Source organism: Motacilla alba, chromosome 5 (assembly GCF_015832195.1).
Source record: "Motacilla alba alba isolate MOTALB_02 chromosome 5, Motacilla_alba_V1.0_pri, whole genome shotgun sequence".
Taxonomy (NCBI): Eukaryota; Metazoa; Chordata; class Aves; order Passeriformes; family Motacillidae; genus Motacilla; species Motacilla alba.
The window spans coordinates 8,100,683-8,117,945 of NC_052020.1; the positions used below are offsets into that span (position 1 = coordinate 8,100,683).

A 17,263-nucleotide genomic window follows, 5' to 3' on the forward strand; every position below is an offset into this window, starting at 1 on the left:
TTCTGCTCACCACAGACCGTGTGGGACACCTCAGCACGTGTCACCCAGGGGCTGGCTGACCTTCCCCAGCAAGAACTTCATGGCTGTGTAATTGCCAGCTGGAGATACAAAATTGCCCTGGGTGTGTGTTGGGGATCAGCACAGACAGAATGTTGTGCGTGTTGCATTAAAACTGATGTTAATCTCGTGTTTCTATTCATAAATCTCTGCTTTTTTCTAAAACAGAATAGCAACCTACTTCTGCCTGTGGCTGCCATACCTACCCCTCAATCCTCTGCCATGTTATTATTTTTTGCTGCTCTTCCCATGCTTTTTCTGTGCCCTGATGTTTACACCAGGCACGACAGCAGAAGGATGAGTGGGAAAGGTTTCTGAGGTACTGCAAATCCATAAATATGAGAGATTGATAAAGGCCAATTAAAATTTCAGGTCTTGAGAATAGATCCATTACATTATTTCCTAAGTGGTCCACATGCAGTAGCTGAATTTGTTCTGTGACTGAAAATATGCTCAATCCTATCAATTATACTTTTATTATGTGAGCCTGAACCATTTATTATGTGAGCTTTTATGTTTTTCTGTCCTTACTCCTTGTGGCTCAGAGTAGAAAACGTATCCAAGCCTCACCTCCAGATGCATAATTTGGATGCTGCGGGAGGTACAAGTTTGAGCATCTTTAGCAGAAGGGTCAACAAGCCTCCCAATCCTGTGAGAAGTGTTCTCATCAATAATCAGTTTCATTATGAAGTCAGCACACTCTGTCTCGTGCTTCTCTTTCCTGATCTCTTCTTTTAAAAGTCGTCTTGTGCCCCACGCTCTGTGCTGGAGGTGAATGGTCTGGCTCTGCAGCAGAGGCACTCAGAGTGTTGCAGGGAGCTTGGGAACATTGGCAGCTCTGATTTAATCGCAGAGGAAGCAGGAACCAAGGCAGCCAGAGAGGGCTCTGGATGTAGGATGGAAGCTTGGGGTGCTTGTGGAACTCTACTGGCAAAGCAAGAGGCACTACTGACCTGCTGCTCGACTAATTCTAGATCCTTCCCTCGGGTGTAAATCACTGAGCCATGTGTAAACTCTATTTACAGCACAATCCCGTGTGACACTGACCTCGTAGTTTGTGCTTAAACTCACTTTAAATACAACAGAACACGAATGCTGAGCACTCTGTCTTTTAATCTCCCCAAATCTTAATTAAGGGCAAAGTGTGGTTTGGATCATGCCTCACAAAGTCATGTGGCAGCAGAGAACCAGTCTCCCCGGGTAAATAAAGATGATTAATTTGGAATAGTTTGAAGTTTGTTTACTTAATGCAGATAAATAGCAGGAGGCAAATAAGGAGCTGCAGGAAACAAATATCATCAAGATAGGAGAGGGGGGGAAAAGGAAAAAAAAACCAAGACACCCACAGCCAGATACCTGTGGAATTCAAACCAGCATTCACTGCCTCTTTTTCCTGAAAAGACATAAAAATAGAGGAAGGTGAGAGACAAAATATTTGTGTCACACTGAGCTTTGCCTGTGACCTTTCTTATGAAACGCAGTCACTTGGTTTTAGTTAAGCTGAAGTGCAAGCACTGTTTGCAATAGGTGCCCCTGGTGTTGCCACCCTCTCTCTCCTGGGTTTTGGTTTGGGGTTTGCACATTTCCTTAGCCAATATTTAATCTCTTGTTTGTTTTTTACGCAGGCACACACGTGTATATACATATGTATATATATTTATATATGTATATGCACATATATCCTTTCCTCTAGCATATAAAAAGAAGGGTTCACAGGAAAAGGAAAGAAGTTTTTGCAAGTTACTGCTACTTTGAAACAGATTTGTGACCAGCAAGTTTATCTAAACATGTTGGCCTGCTTAAAATTTAAAGTGTTAAACTGTAAAAGAAAAGCAAACATGGACTGTTCATGAAAACGTTCACATTTCCCCCAATTTGCTGGTTAAGCAAACTGAAATAGCAGTTATTGATTTTAAAAAGAAATGATGTGGGCAATCCTATTATTAAATCTAGGCGTGGTAGGTGTAGTCTGCTGATGGATATTTTATATAAAAATATGAGAAACATAAGCAATCTCCCTTGCCCTTCTTTATGATGTTGGTCATCATGTTGAAGCAGAAAATATTATGAGGCTTCAAGACATGGAAGAAATGTCCCAATAAAGGGTGAAGCAGAAAAAAAGAGGAGTTTGCTGTTCTTCTGAAGAAAAGGAATATAAGTAATGATATCCCCTGTATAAACCTGAATTTGGGAGCTTCAACCCTCTAATTCTTAATAACATGTAACAGATAAAGCAATTGTCTACTTGAAATAAAGAATTAGACTATTCTTTGTATCAAGACAAAGAACGCAGATATAATCTTGCAAATAAGGAATTTAAGATGGATTATTCGTGTTGTTCAAAGGTTTTACCTCAGGAACAGGAAAAATAACCAGCTTTTTAGCACTCTTATCACCTTTAGTAAATGAATTGGCACCAAGCCAGGGACATTGTGCAGTATTATCAAAACTGCTTGTGCCATGTTTGCTCACAATTTGTAAGGATAACCACATAACTCAGAGTGGGTGGTTTTTAGGGTTAAAAATTCCAGTCACCAAAGAAATGCAAAGAAACTTTTGTTGAGTGCATGTGACCAAAATGAACCACCTCTACTCCATTTCAGGCACCAATACAGGAATGAGCTGGTATACAGTTATACACTGATGTAATTTATATAGTTATATAATTTATACAGTTATAGACCAGTACCTTTGATTTTGCAATTTACAAACATTTTTTTTCGCTGCTTAAACGAACCCTGCCTCAGTAACTCCGTAAGTACGTGCAGCTTTCAGCGGCGAACCTGTAACTTTTCCTGTCACCGAACAACGCCTCCACCAGCAGCAGTTTTAGAAATCTCCGGCATCTCAACAATGCGATTACAGCCGAAAAATCCCTTTCGCGGCTGCATATTGGTGAATTTCCTTCCAATTTCACAGGAACCCGACAGCGCCGCCGCCCTCGGCCCCTCAGCCTGAGGGGGAGTGGGCGGGGCCCTCCGCGCATGATTGACATGCCTTTACACCAATCAGACCTCGCGGTGGCGGCTGGCCGCGGTTCTATTGGCGGAGGAGGTAGCGGGGGGCGGGCGCAGGCGGAGCGGAGTTGTACCGGCGGTGCCTCCCGCTAGCCGCGGCTGCTGCGGGCGGGACGCGGCGGGCGCAGGGTCCCCGCGGGGTGACAGCGTGACCGGGCCGCGGCCTGACCTCCCCGCCGCTGCTGCCTCCGCGCCGGCAGCCAACGCAGCCCCGCCGCTCATCTCCGCGCCGCCCTTGCTGCCTCGGGGGTCTCCGGAGACCGCAAAATGGCCGACGGGCGGGACGACGCCGCGAACCAGCTGAAGCACTGGAAGAGCCAGCGGGGCTCGCAGGTACCCGCCGGGCACCGCCGCTCCCCGGTACCCCCGTGCCTCGCATCGCCCGGCGAGCCGCGGAGCCCCGCGGGATGCGGCGCTCCGAGCGCCCGGGCGTCCCCGGGGCAGCGGCGGAGGGCGAGGCGCCCTCGCCCCGTCCCGGCCTCGCCGCCGCGGCTTGGAGCTGTGCCCGGGAGCGGCGAGGCTCGGGGGGATGGAGGCTGCCAGCTGGCCCCGAGCGACAAGGGCGGTCAGCGCTGCCCGGCCCCGGCCGCGGGCAGCGATGGGGGCGACTTTTTTCTGTCTGAAATCAGCGGTTTGCGTTTCGGCTTGCTGTCACGGCGGTGGAGCCCTGCGCAGATGTGACTAGGGAATAATGGAAAGGATAAAGCGCGTTCAGCAGCGTGTGCGGGGCCAGGAGTTGGACTCGGTGATCCTTGTGGCTCCCTTCCAGCTCAGCGTATTCTGCGTGACCAGACCAAGTGAATTTTTTAGGAAGAAATTCTTCCCTTTGAGAGTGTTGAGACCCTGTCGCAGGTTGCCCAGAGAAATCTTGGCTGCCCCATCCTTGGAAATGATTAAGGCCAGGTTGGACAGGGCTTGGAGCAGGCTGGGATACTGGAAGGTGTCCCTGCCCGTGACAGGGGGGTGGAATTCTATGACCTTGAAGATCCCTTCCGACCCAAACCATTCTCTGGTCCTATGAAATGGACTGGGACAGGTGGTTGACTGAAATCATAAGGGCATGTAATCAACAGCATGGTACTGTCATCTGAAGATGTAGAATAGACCCCAGATATTTAGGTTAAGGTGTAAACATTGCAAGAGTTCCCTTCTTCATCAAATCACTGTGACAGTTTCCATGTGTGGTTTCTGACAGAAATGTGTATTTGCTGCTAAATCCACTTTGTGCTGGTTTTAAGTGGCAATCTTGCAAGATGCAAGTGGATGTCTCAGTTCCCACTGGAGCTGTTAAGTCGTCTTAATTTTATTTTTTCTCTCAGTTCTCAAAGGTACAGTGTGAAAACTACCCGATGACTTGTGACTCCATCATATCCTAGCATGTGTCATAATAGTTCCTTTTTTATCCGTGTGTAATTATTTTTGTAGGGATGTCGGCTTTTCTGTAGCAAAGCAGCGTTTGAAAAGAGGCCAAGGTTAATTTGGAGATTGGGAGGCAACCCAGAGTCTGAGTTGCATAAGGAGTCATGAGACTTTAAGATAGAAAGTAGGGAGGACTTATTAGAATTTTAAAGTGAGTTCTATGAGGTGCAAGGGATCAGTAATGCCTGGAAGTGTGTACTTTGATGTGCGCTGTTTACCACAGCAGCGACTAAAATTCTGGCTTTCCTTCCCTTCTTTTTGTCATGGCAGGTTAGTGCTGTAATGAAATACAGATTTGAAAGTTCTTATCAGGGTTTGGGCTGTGTGCAGCTCCCAACCAGATGAAAACACAGGCATCAAACAAACTCAGGTGCAGAAGTAGTATGAGAGTTCTTCTTTAAACTATGGTGTGGGTTTTTTTTCCTCTCTGGAACTTACTTTGTGTGCCCCACATAACGTTATCCTGAAACTAAAGTGAATATCTCCTTCCACTAAGTAAATGAATATTCTTTACTTCTAATGTGAACACTAGAAAGTCTGCCGACACAAAGGAGACTGTACAGCCACTAAGCTGTTACTGTTTTTTTATAGCCTTAATGTCAACAAGTTGTGGTTTTAGCAGCTACTTCTGCTGGCCTTAAATATTGGCATTATAGAATAGTTTTGTCTGTAATAAATAAGCAGTGGAAAATACACTGAGAACAATTTCTACTCTTGCGTATTTCGCATGAGAAGCTATAGATAACCTTTTGATTTAAGCAGATATTTGTTTGTTTGTTTGACTTGAAATACAAAATTGGCTTTATTTAACTTCCCTGTAACTTTTTGAACCTCGTGTTTATGTTTGTAATTTACTTACTATCTTTTAGAATGTTTGTGAAGATTTCAGTGTAGGTGAGGATTCCAGGCATCCCGAAAGAATTTGATTTATGCTTAAAGCTTTATGCTAATGAAGTGGTGAAGGAGGAATAAAGAACATGGATATTTTGGGAATTCAAGCCAGCTAGTAGGAACACAGTGGAAATGCACTTATCCCGTCAAATGTCTTTTATGTGGTTATTTATGGACCTGAGTGAAACAAAGGTGTCTGGAACTCCCTGTGTTCTCTGCCTCATCCAGAGCTCTGGGTGTGGATGTGAATAATTATTCTTTCCTGGCCTTTGTGGGTTGCTTTTTGCGGGGAATAAAGTCATCTATCAGATGGGAATTTTGTCTGTTTGCAGTAATTAATCCCCTTGAAGCAGAACTTAGGGTACGAATTGGAACCCCATGCAGTTGCTGTTAGAATAATGAATGCTTTTCTCATCAAGAATTGCTTCTTCCTTCTCTCCACCATCCCTTTTCATTTATAGAACTTTAAAAGAGGAGAACTCATCAGGAAGGGCTGAGGAAGTTTTTGCTGATGTGGTTTAAGTGTGTAGATGCTTCAGGTATGATGGTGTGGATAGAGACCCCACGTGGAATTATGTCAGTTTAGTGCAAGATGTGATGGATTTATTGTTAGCTGGAATTTGGACTCTGTTTGAGCTCGCCCCACTGCAAATTTTGTGTTTATTTTCTTTGTTTTTTCCTTTGTCCTTATTTGTTTTCGTGTTCTTCTAAGTCCTTTACAAGGCTCCTAACAGTAAATGTACTCCAGGAAGAACAGAACTGTGACCATCAGGTCTCTGGAGCTGCTGTGCCTTTCTCACTACATTTTCCACAGCACCCAGTAAAATAGGAATATTGCCTTAGAGGAGCATTTAACCCCACATGTGATGCAGATGAAGTCTTTTCTACTGGAAGCTTTTTATGAGAAACTAGGAGCGCACTCAGTTCTAGTGCAGGCCTTTCTTGAAGTTGTAGGACGTTTCCTGGCAGTAGAGCTTCTTAGGGCTTGTGTTAATCTTAGTCCTTCCGTGGTGCAGGAGTCTAAAATGATGATTCCTCAGGTGTTCCTACTTGTGTTGCTTTCCATAACTCTTCCAGACCGATACTAATCAAGGAAACCCCATTTTAGTCTGGCTGTAGCTCTTTCCTTATGTCTCTACCTCTGTACCTTCTTCTTCCTCTCCTTCCTCCCTTATTTTTCCAGCAGCTGCTCCTGTTTTAGATTTTTTTTTCCCATCCCATATTTTTCTTGAAGGGAGATCAGTAATCTTGAGAAGAAACTTTTCTGAACCACAGAAAACATTCCTGGATTTTACGTGACTTCAACTCCTCTTCTTAAATTGTCCTAAAACTTAGCTCTGTGATTTAGGTGAACATCTGTATGTTCTGTAACCTCCCCCAGAATCTGAAGTCGTTTTGCCACTCTTGTTATGTTCTGTGACATGTAATGGTTGAACAGTCATGCACGTTGTGTGGCTCAGATCCAGAGGGGTTTTTATTTCTGGTGTTGAAAGTGACTTTCTCTTGCTTCCAGAAACCAGATGCCCTGACCACAGGTGCTGGGAACCCCATTGGGGATAAGCTGAATATCCTGACAGTGGGACCACGTGGACCTCTTCTTGTGCAAGATGTTGTTTTCACTGATGAGATGGCTCACTTTGACAGAGAGAGGATTCCTGAGAGAGTTGTGCATGCAAAAGGGGCAGGTATGTTCAAAATCACATATTTTCTCCGTGTAGAATTAAAGAGCTTTTCAGTTAACGTGTAGATTGTGATGCATGAATTACATTATTATTTATAATTTAGGGTTACTAGCTAAAATAAATCTATATAAACAACAGTGGTAAGGCCTGATTTAAAAGAACTCAGTGCCAAAATGTGAAAAGTTGTTTACAAAAATGAGAGAAAATGTGGTTATAGCCCTTCAGTTTTTACTGTATCTGCTGTAGTCTCTGCTTCTTCTGTCTGTTCCTCCCCATCTCTATTTAATGTTGTTTGCATGTTACTTAATAGAGAATTTGGCTTTGTCTTCTAATGTATGTCTGCCAAAGCAAGCTGATAATCTAATATTTAAATTAAAAAACCCTAAACCTTTAAAATAAATTATTATTAATCTTAGTAAGGTAGAATTAATACCTTGATTTTTGTCATGCATTGCCCGAGAAGGAGCAAACGTGGGGCTGTACTTAAAGACTGTACATGGGAAAAGTTCCTCTGTGGGGGTGGGAAGGGTTGTGTTGCTTCACCCAGCTTACAGGTGCACCAAAAATTCTGCAACTCATAGCAGGATTAAAGAAATACCTACCTTGCTCCCAGATAAATACACAGATCTTGGCAGAAGAGCATCTTCTGTGCTGTTGCTGGGAGCTGCTAACAGTCAGTTCAGGAGGAGGGAATGAGCAAATAGTTTGTGTTTAATCAGTTTCATTTTGTGAAAGAAAATGGAGTGTTTGGTGCGTTGTTTGAGCTGGTGTACTTCCCTTGGACTTTAGGTTGTGTGTTAACAACAGACAAACTGGGAGTGGGAGGAAGGTACCTAGATCTGATATGTTGAACTTGCTCTTCTTCAGGAGCCTTTGGCTATTTTGAAGTCACTCATGATATCACCCAGTACTGTAAGGCAAAAGTGTTTGAGCACGTTGGGAAAAGGACTCCGCTTGCCATCCGCTTCTCCACTGTTGGTAAGGCTCGAAATCCACTTTGTGTCTTCTGCATGTGTGCCCTGAGAGCATGTTTGCATTGTGGGGCACTTAAGGGTGTCTGCAATGCTTGCTTCAACTTCTCTGAAATTCACTTCCATGGAAGACCTTAAGCAGCGTTTGCCCCTTTCTGTCAGAGCTCTCTGGAGACACTTTCCTGTCTGAAATGTGAGAGGGAGGGCAGCCCGAGCTGTTTTTTTCTGACAGAAAGCTCGCTTTGTTTCTGGTTGGATCACAATCAACACTTACAAGTTAAATACCTATGGTCTCTTATGCTGCAGGAATGTTTTGGGGATGAATGATGTAAACTAAATACCAGGCAAAGAAAAACAATCTTCCATAAACAAACTCTGATTTCTTAGAGAATGTAATTCACAAACTAGCAAAATCTTAAATGCTGTTCGTTGAAGCTGATAGTGATCAATAGCTTGTCTGATAGAAAAAATATAGTTCATGATGTGGATGTATTTAAAAGAAAAGAAATCCTAATGAGGCTTCAGTTCTGGAAGTATTGGAGAGAAAAAAGTAGTCTAGCAAGGCTCAGGGAGCTGCTGACTTTGGCCTATTGGCTGTTTCCAGTCTTAAATCCCTTAGGATTTAGGGTGTCCTGAGTGTTGTACAGGGTAAGGACACTGAGTTGAGTTTGAAATGTGGACTGCTGCTGGAGCAGGTCGCTGCATCCTTCCCTGCCCTTTGCCTGCCCTGTTTGGACATGTCCCCTCCCTGCTCTTCTGGAATACATAAAGTTTTTAACGAGAGAATGAGCGTCCTACTGATTTCATCACAATTCAGCAGCATTAGCTGTTCTGAGCACTTGTGGAACACTTCTGCTCAGGTGTCGTGCTAAGCACTCGTGCTCTGGTCTGAATTCCCATTGAAAATCCCATCCTGGGTGAAGCAGGAGGAATTAAAAGGATTACAGCTCTTCCATAGTGTTTTATTAGGCACGCTGGTTAGATTGCTACCTTCCAGATGAGCGCTTTCCCACTGGGATTTGGCGCACAGAAACAAATGTGGGTTTAGATGATTCAGCCTTAAAATCTGATGATGTCTCTCTTAGCGATAATGCAAATTCCACTCTTAATTGGTTCAAGTGGATATACTTGTTTTTTCCTTTTTTTAACTGTGGCCTGAGTGTTTGGTTAGCTTTACACTTTGAAAACTCACAGTGGCTGCAGTATTACTGAAAATATTCCTACAATTCCTTGGTGTAGAAAAGACTGCAATAAACCTTTTAAGTTTTTATGGCCTATGTTCAGGTCATATTTGTATGCATTTCCTATCCTAACACTTCTGTGTGTTGATGTATTTCTTCAAGCTGGAGAATCTGGCTCAGCTGACACAGTTCGTGACCCCCGAGGCTTTGCCATGAAATTCTACACAGAGGATGGGAATTGGGATCTTGTGGGAAACAACACTCCCATCTTCTTTATTCGGGATGCAATGTTGGTGAGTAAGCACAAAAGGTGAGGGTACTCAAAGCCAAAGGTTCATTCACATCTTGTTTTGGCATCCCTCAGAGGCAAAAACTTGGTTGTTGGTCAGATTGTCTGAACATTTTTTACTTAGAAAGATGTTCTTAAACAAAAGTAAAGAAAGAACTAAAGCTTGATAACTTACATGGTTTCATACTTTTCACTTGAACTTTTCACTTCAAAAGCTTCTTGCCAATTCTTTTTATTAAATCTGGGGTTTTTGGTCTTTTGGCATAAGTTTGACAGCAGCTACAGAGGGGCTTTCCTTGAGTGCAGGAGCTCTGCACAGATATTTCATAGTATCTCTGCATTCATTTATGAGTCCCATAAACACAGATATACAAATCTGAACAGTTTTATCTCTCGCCTTATCAACCACAAAATGAAAGCATTCTTTATCTCTGTTTATTCTAATTGTGAATGTTTGACATTACCCTCACTTTACTGACTGGTCTGTGAATTAATTTTTTTGGCAGGAAGGGTATGGCAGTGGAAGATTTTTTTTTTCAGTGATCTTACAGCTTTGTCTTTCATTTATTTTTTTTTTTTCTCTTTCTCCTCCTCCACTTCTGGACAAATTAGTTTCCATCCTTCATCCATAGCCAAAAGAGGAACCCTCAGACTCATCTGAAGGATCCAGACATGGTGTGGGACTTCTGGAGTCTTCGCCCTGAGTCTTTGCATCAAGTAGGCTTCTCCCGTGACTTTATTTTGTATGATTAAGATAATCATGTTATGACAGCAGGTTTTTAACTCTCTCTTTTCCATGTTTGACTTAGAAGTCTACATAGTCTTATTTATATTGTGTTTAAATATGATTTTAAATTATCCATGCTTACTGGTGCTTACAGGGAGAGTCAGTTTTATTTCATTAACACCTAAAGTAGAAATTCCTCAAGGAATTCCTGACAACATTAACATGGCTCCCAGTGATGCAGATTAGCACAATAAACTTAGTCTGGAGTGAAGACTTTCTCCTTGATATGCTGAGCCCATGAATAGTGTTTGATCCTTCTCTTCAGGTGTCTTTCCTGTTCAGTGACCGTGGCATTCCCGATGGCTATCGCCACATGAATGGATATGGATCACACACCTTCAAACTGGTTAATGCTGATGGAAGAGCAGTTTACTGCAAATTCCATGCCAAGGTATTGATTTTTCTTTTTTTTTTAATTGGAACTATAAATCCTATTGGATAAAAACCATAAAGATCTGTGACTTTTCAAGTTTAATTCAGGCTCAAAGGTGTGTGGAGTCCTTGTTGAGTATCAGTTTCATACCTTTAACCAGTAGGAGAGGTATCTTTCTTCTTCTGTTCATTTACTAGACTGTAAGAAACTCTTCTTTGGGCATCTGTCTCTTGGTAATGGAGCACTATGAGTGAACTGATTTTTATCTGGAAGGCAGCTACTATAAATCTAAACTCAAGTAACTAGAAGTTAGAACTTGGACAGTCTCATTCTTGGATTATAAGTCTTGTTAAAATCCATTCTTGATGAATCATCTCTGTAGTACTTTCTGCACGCTGTAACTGGTGCTTTTGTTGCTTTTAGACTGACCAGGGCATCAAAAACCTTTCTGTGGAAGAAGCAGGAAGATTGGCTTCTACTGATCCTGACTATGCCATACGGGACCTTTACAATGCCATTGCCAAGGGGAACTATCCTTCATGGTCCTTCTACATTCAGGTTATGACCTTTGAAGAAGCAGAGAAGTTCCCATTTAATCCTTTTGATGTGACTAAGGTATGTCTGATAATTCTGGGAATATTCAGTTTCAGATAGTTTTTAAGTGTATTCTTAATTGTAGAGCCACGATGAGCCAGGAATTCTGGAGATGAAACTGTAGTTGTGTTATATCTGATGTTACTTTACCTCAGGGAAATATGGATAGGGCTTGATTCCAAGCCTGTAGATCCCATGGCACTTCAGAAGTGTGATCTCAGATCAGAGTCACACCCTGTGCCTTGCTGGTCTCATTTTGTCCCACTTCCAATAGCTGCTCCTCGGAATGCCTCGTTGAAAGACGCTGACATAAACTAGCGTTGCATAAACTTTTTTACCTCTAACACTGTTCTCCCCAGGTGGCTAAAGACCTTTGAACTTAAAAGTGCAGCTCAGATGGCAAAGAAAAGGCCAGTTAAGCCAGTTAAGCATTTTGAAGGAGCAGAAAACATTTGTGCCACCAGTTCCACCCACGCCCTGCTTCCCTAGGCAGCTTTTCAAGGGCCTGCGGGTATTTCGTTCAAGCACTCAGGTGCTGAGATGGTGAAATAAGTTGCATTAATAATCTGTGTTAATTGCAAAAGGCTTCTTAAAATAAGACATTCCTCAATGTTTGTTAAGAGAAAAGAAACTCAGTAATGTATTTTCTTAACCTAGACTGAAATCGGGTGAATTCTGCCTGGCAGTTAAGCTGCATAATACTGTAATAATGTTGATTTTACTGGATGTGTGTTGTGTCTTACAGGTTTGGCCTCACGGTGACTACCCTCTCATCCCTGTGGGAAAGCTGGTCTTGAACAGGAATCCTGTCAACTACTTTGCAGAGGTGGAACAGATGGCTTATGACCCTAGCAACATGCCTCCTGGAATTGAGCCCAGCCCTGACAAAATGCTGCAGGTAAACAGGAGGTGTGACCTGAGGAGCATTGGTTACTTTGCTGCTTATGAAAGCTTTGAGTTGACATGCCCCAGTGTTTTACAAGTGGTGGTTCGTGTTTGTGCTCTATGTTTTAGGGACGCCTCTTCTCGTATCCTGACACCCACAGACACCGCCTGGGCCCCAACTATCTCCAGATCCCTGTCAACTGTCCCTTCAGAGCCAGGGTGGCCAACTACCAGAGGGATGGGCCCATGACTGTTACTGACAACCAAGGTAGCCAGGAAAACAGCTTTCAATATAATGATGCTTAGGCACGGGCTGCAGCATTCTCCTCACTTCACAGGGGGCTTAAGGTCCATGTTTATTATCTTCACGTACTTGTGTAGAATGCTCGTATATCTTCTCTGTTAATCCAGTGAAGGAAACTTGGGATATTTGGATACAAGATGAGGAGTTTGTTTAAAAGTATAAAAAGCAAGTGAAGTTTAGGATGTGTTTAAAACTTAATAAAAAGGCCTTTAACAGGAAAGCAGTTTGTGGGAGAATACCCCCAGTCAGGTTTTAGAGACTGACTTGGCTCAGTCCACTAAACTGCTTTGCTTTCAGATTTCTGAGAGATTGTGAAAGACAAAAGTGAAAATGCCAGGAGCAGAGCTGTCACTTCCCTCTGTTGAGCAGCTTCTGTTCTGTCAGGGTTTGCCCAATAGTGGCTGTTTTCCACCTGAGAGTAAACAAGGATATACTTAAGCTGTGGCTCATGCCAGAATATGTGTTCCTCTGGGCTATGAATTCAGACACTGGCTGAGGGAGGAGAGGGAAATATTTGAAAAACAGGAACTTTGAGGACGGCTGCTCTTGTCCCAGAACAGATAATGAATTTATTTTTATGCAGTTCTCTTAGTTCATTAGGTGTTTAAAATACACCCCCTACACAGGGAAGCATTGTAGTACTTCAGGTATGTAAATGATTGTATTTTTATGCTGCCTTAAACTTCAACCATGACTGTCTATTATAATTGAGAAATATTGTAGTGAGAGTAGCCAGGTTTTCTTATGTTTGCATCAAATCAATATTCCCTGAAAAAAGCTGTGGAAATTCTCTTTGCAGTAGGTGCTGTTAAATACTGGCTTGAGGGGGTTGACAGAAAAATGCTGTCAGCTGTTTTTAATAAAACTAATAGTAACTGAGTAATTGATTTAGATTCCTCCAAGCAAATAACATTCTCTGTCTTCTGACTTACTTGAACATGCTGCCATCTGATTGATTTGGTTTGGGGATTATTTTTTTCCCAGGTGGTGCCCCAAATTATTACCCAAACAGCTTCACTGGGCCTGAGGATCAGCCCCGGCTCAAGGAGAGCCGCATGTTTGCTTCAGGGGATGTGCAGCGCTTCAACAGTGCCAATGAGGACAACGTGACCCAGGTGGGGCTGTGGAAAGGCTTTGTGCTGCTTGGCACACAATGAGGAGTGTGTAGGGTGTCTGAGTTCTCATAGAATCTGAAATTCAGATTTTGGGCATTGTTAGGTAGAGGCTCTGACTTGTTTTCTTGCCATTGGTATCTGGAGAAGGAGTTGTTGGCATGTTTGCCAAAGACAAACCCTGACAGATTGGCTGCTTTTTAAATGTTTTGAGTATTTTAAGTGTGGCTTGATTAGGAAGTGAAAGCTATTCTTATCCACTTTTGGGATTATCAAAATAAACCTTTGTTTCCAATGGCCAGGTGCGAGAATTCTACCTCAAAGTGCTGAACGAGGAGGAGCGCCAGAGGCTGTGTAAGAACATTGCACATAATCTGAAGGATGCCCAGCTCTTCATTCAGAAACGAGCTGTAAGTGCCCTCTTTGGGGTTTAGTCCAGGTTTCCTACGAGTCTAGTAACGTTGTCATAATGGCTTCTGGAAAGGAAGATCAGGAATTCTCTGAAAAGGCTGGATTTTTTCTTACTCGGGAATTCTAATACTTAAATATTTCCCTGTTTACATAATGTAACATCAGTCTATAACATGTTAAAGTAACTTTTTCCTGGGGAGAAGAATGGGATAGATTTTGAACATGTGTTTAGCTTGGTGTTCCAAAAATCAGACGACTGCCAGAGTAAGGTTTTGCTCTAAACGAGAAGGCAGTGAAGGCCAAGGAGGGATTGGATCCTTATCCTTCCCAGGGCAACTTTGTTTAAATTGGGAATGAGCTCTCTGTGACATAACAGAAATCATGTTTGAAGATGTTCATATCTTGTTTATAACTGATCAGAAATAAACTTTTTTTCCTTATGATGCCTACTGCTTGTAGCCCAAGAAATGTGGTAAAGAACTCTCTTGAAATGGAGGAAAAAAAATTCTTGTTGCCTTTTCTGTTTTGTCTTCCTGTGCAGGTGAAAAACTTCACTGATGTTCATCCTAATTATGGAGCCTGTATCCAGGCTTTGCTGGACAAATACAATGCTGAGGGTGGGAAAAAGGTACAGTAATGATTTTTGTAGCTGCATTTTGACTGGCTGTGAGTTACTTTGGCTTCTCTTGTAAATCCAATGACATGAGAAATCAGTCTTGATCCCCATTTGAGCTAAAGGCCAGAAGTCAGTACTTGTAGAATTGCAAAATAAGAAAACATCACTCCAATAACAATTAAATGTTGATTAACTGGTGATGTACAAAGCCTTTGTTTTAGTTGAGGTTTGTTGGGCTTCTGGAAGGTAACTGTACGTGATATAAAATGTGTTCAGGTTGGTTACCCACCCTTTGAGATGGTAATGAAACATTGCCAGAAGCCTTTCCTGGGCTCACTGCTTGCTCCAAAGAACAGCAGCTCAGTTGATTCAGTTTTTTCCTGCAGTTCTTTCCTTTAAATGGAGCTTGCTCTGAGTTTTTTCTGTTGCTTTATTTTCAGGATGTAATTAGAACATACACACAGTCCGCAACTCGTATGTCTGTCAAGGAAAGATCCAACCTGTAAATCTGCAGGGATCTGCTCTGAATTTTGCGTCCTTCCAGCTGCACGAGAACCTGTCCAACACTTTAATGAATGTAGCAGACTTGGGCCCAAGCACAGGAGTGTTTTACAGGTGTGATTTACTGAGCTCTCAAGTGCTGTCTGTACTGGAAACCAGGTAACACAAGCTCCAATCCTAGTGCCTTTCAACACTAGTGCTTTACTGCTTAATAACAACTTAGGGAATTTTTAAACAACTCATGGATAAGAAATTGTCTTCATTTCTAGGAGCAAACAGAAATTTAATCAAAATACTGCTTCATTTTTTTTTTTTTTGTTGCACAACTTTCTTGGCTAAATCACACAGAATTTATGTAAGGGCACTGTGATTGCCCTCATGGAGAAACTGCTTGAAAACTTGATGCTGTTCAGTATTTCTATAAAATAATTATCTGTCTGTATTTGTAAACACATCTTTTGAATTTCATTTTTGGCCTTCCAGAGGTAAAATGATACCCAGTACCTTGAGTAAAATGTTGGTATGTCTCATTCCTTGTGATAGAGACAAAGCTAGCTACAAAGCTTAACATAAATACAGTTCAATTTTATTCTCAACATATATTTTAAGATAATCTTTGCTTACTAATGCTGTGTTGGGATATAACTGACATAAGGGAGGTAGCAAAGGATATTTTCTTATTCCATGCACTGTTCAACTAAATTGATTACACCTTACAGCCCTTTCAGGGGTAGGAGAGTAAATTGTTCTTTCTAATCTGTAAGAATTTAATTAGAAAAATATTAACATGCCAAATGTTTGAGAAATAAACCTTCTAATGCATTAATATTGAAATTCAGGATCAAGAACTTTCAAAACCATTCCCAGTGGTTGCTGAAATTCTTATTTTACTGCAATAATATGCTGTTGCTGTTTCTTGATCAAGCCAGGACTAATTTTCAGGGTGATCCTTTAATTAAAGCAGCATGTTTGTATGAACGTAGATATCTAGGAAATGTCTAAAACCTGAATTGAGGCATGTTGTAAAGTTACCCAGTATCTGCAGTTTTGTTAAATTGTGCAAAAAAACTTGGGAGCCCAGTTATGTGATAATTATTGTCCAAGATAAATGCAAAGCATTGCAGAGCCCAGCTACTGCTCTTAACTCAGGCAAATGTAAAAAATTCAAATCATAGCAGTTTGAGGGTGATTTGTCAATAATCACTGCATTTCTGGGTCTGCCTTGAGTTGTGTTTTGACTAGGATTACTTCCTGATTTAAGTGTGAATTCCCAGGAATGGTGGCAGGTGAAGAAGAGTAGATACTAACTGCTGTTCTGTTAAGTTTTGGAGAATGTTACTTGCTCTGCAATTCATTTATCTACCTATTTGTGAAAAATCAGCTGGGGTAGAGGTGCAGTGGCATAATATGAACTGATAACCTACTGTATTCTAGGATTCCATTGGCTTTTTACCTGATCAGGCATGTGGGAGTATCAGGCATGATGACTGGGTGGGAATATTTTGTGCTGGAGAGAATCCTAACAAGTTTGGAAAAAGAGTAAACAAGGCCTGATCTTCTAATTTTCGTTGTTTCTGCTAAGTGATTTATATTGTTATCTTCTTTTATTTCTGAAATAAATGGAATGAAAAATCTCTTGGCAACATGTTCTCTGTGCAAATGTCTTCAAATACTTCGTGTTAATCTAAGAAGTTCATGCATCCCTTCATCTGTTTTTCTGGAGGTGGTGCAAAAGCTGTAGGTTTGATGTACTTTTTGCAGCTGCCTTTGTTTTAAAACCTCACATTTCAACCCCACAGTTGTGTTTAAATGACTTAAATGACCTGTGTTCTGTGCTAAACTGGCCATGACAAGTGTACAGAAAACTGAGCTCTTCCCAAAGCTGTGGAGAGCACTAGGCCACGCTGGAAGAACAATAATGTTATTTCTTCAAATAAATAAGACAATAAATCCATTTACAGCTCCTTATTTTGAGAGTAAAGAGACTGGTGACATGACAGCAGGTTTTGTTTTGTATTCTGTTCAATTAAAATCAAACATTCCTTTGCCAGGTTGTTGCAATATGATTTCAGTGATCTCTAAAGCAGAATTGCTCAACATTTTCTTATTCCTGTTGTATTTTAGATGCATATCTCCAGCAGTGGATTTGGGAATGAATTTGAAACTAATGTTT

General features: G+C 41.8%; 1 protein-coding gene across 1 annotated transcript; it reads left to right on the forward strand.

The window, feature by feature from the left end:
• Positions 1 to 3,128: 3,128 nt before the first annotated feature.
• CAT (catalase) lies at positions 3,129 to 16,733 on the forward strand. The gene is made up of 13 exons (XM_038138678.1): positions 3,129 to 3,407; positions 6,898 to 7,069; positions 7,934 to 8,044; positions 9,381 to 9,511; positions 10,120 to 10,224; positions 10,560 to 10,685; positions 11,091 to 11,282; positions 12,007 to 12,159; positions 12,276 to 12,414; positions 13,435 to 13,565; positions 13,865 to 13,972; positions 14,515 to 14,601; positions 15,030 to 16,733. The coding sequence occupies exons 1-13, from the start codon at positions 3,342 to 3,344 to the stop codon at positions 15,093 to 15,095; spliced, it is 1,587 nt and encodes a 528-aa protein (XP_037994606.1). The 5' UTR covers positions 3,129 to 3,341; the 3' UTR covers positions 15,096 to 16,733.
• The last annotated feature ends 530 nt before the right edge of the window (positions 16,734 to 17,263 follow it).

Excerpts from the sequence above, each read along its gene's own strand:
- CAT (XM_038138678.1), top strand. The coding sequence starts at position 3,342 with ATGGCCGACGGGCGGGACGACGCCGCGAACCAGCTGAAGCACTGGAAG. Across the intron at positions 3,408-6,897 it reads AGAGCCAGCGGGGCTCGCAG|AAACCAGATGCCCTGACCAC; the intron begins GTACCCGCCGGG and ends TCTTGCTTCCAG. Across the intron at positions 12,415-13,434 it reads GACTGTTACTGACAACCAAG|GTGGTGCCCCAAATTATTAC; the intron begins GTAGCCAGGAAA and ends TTTTTTTCCCAG.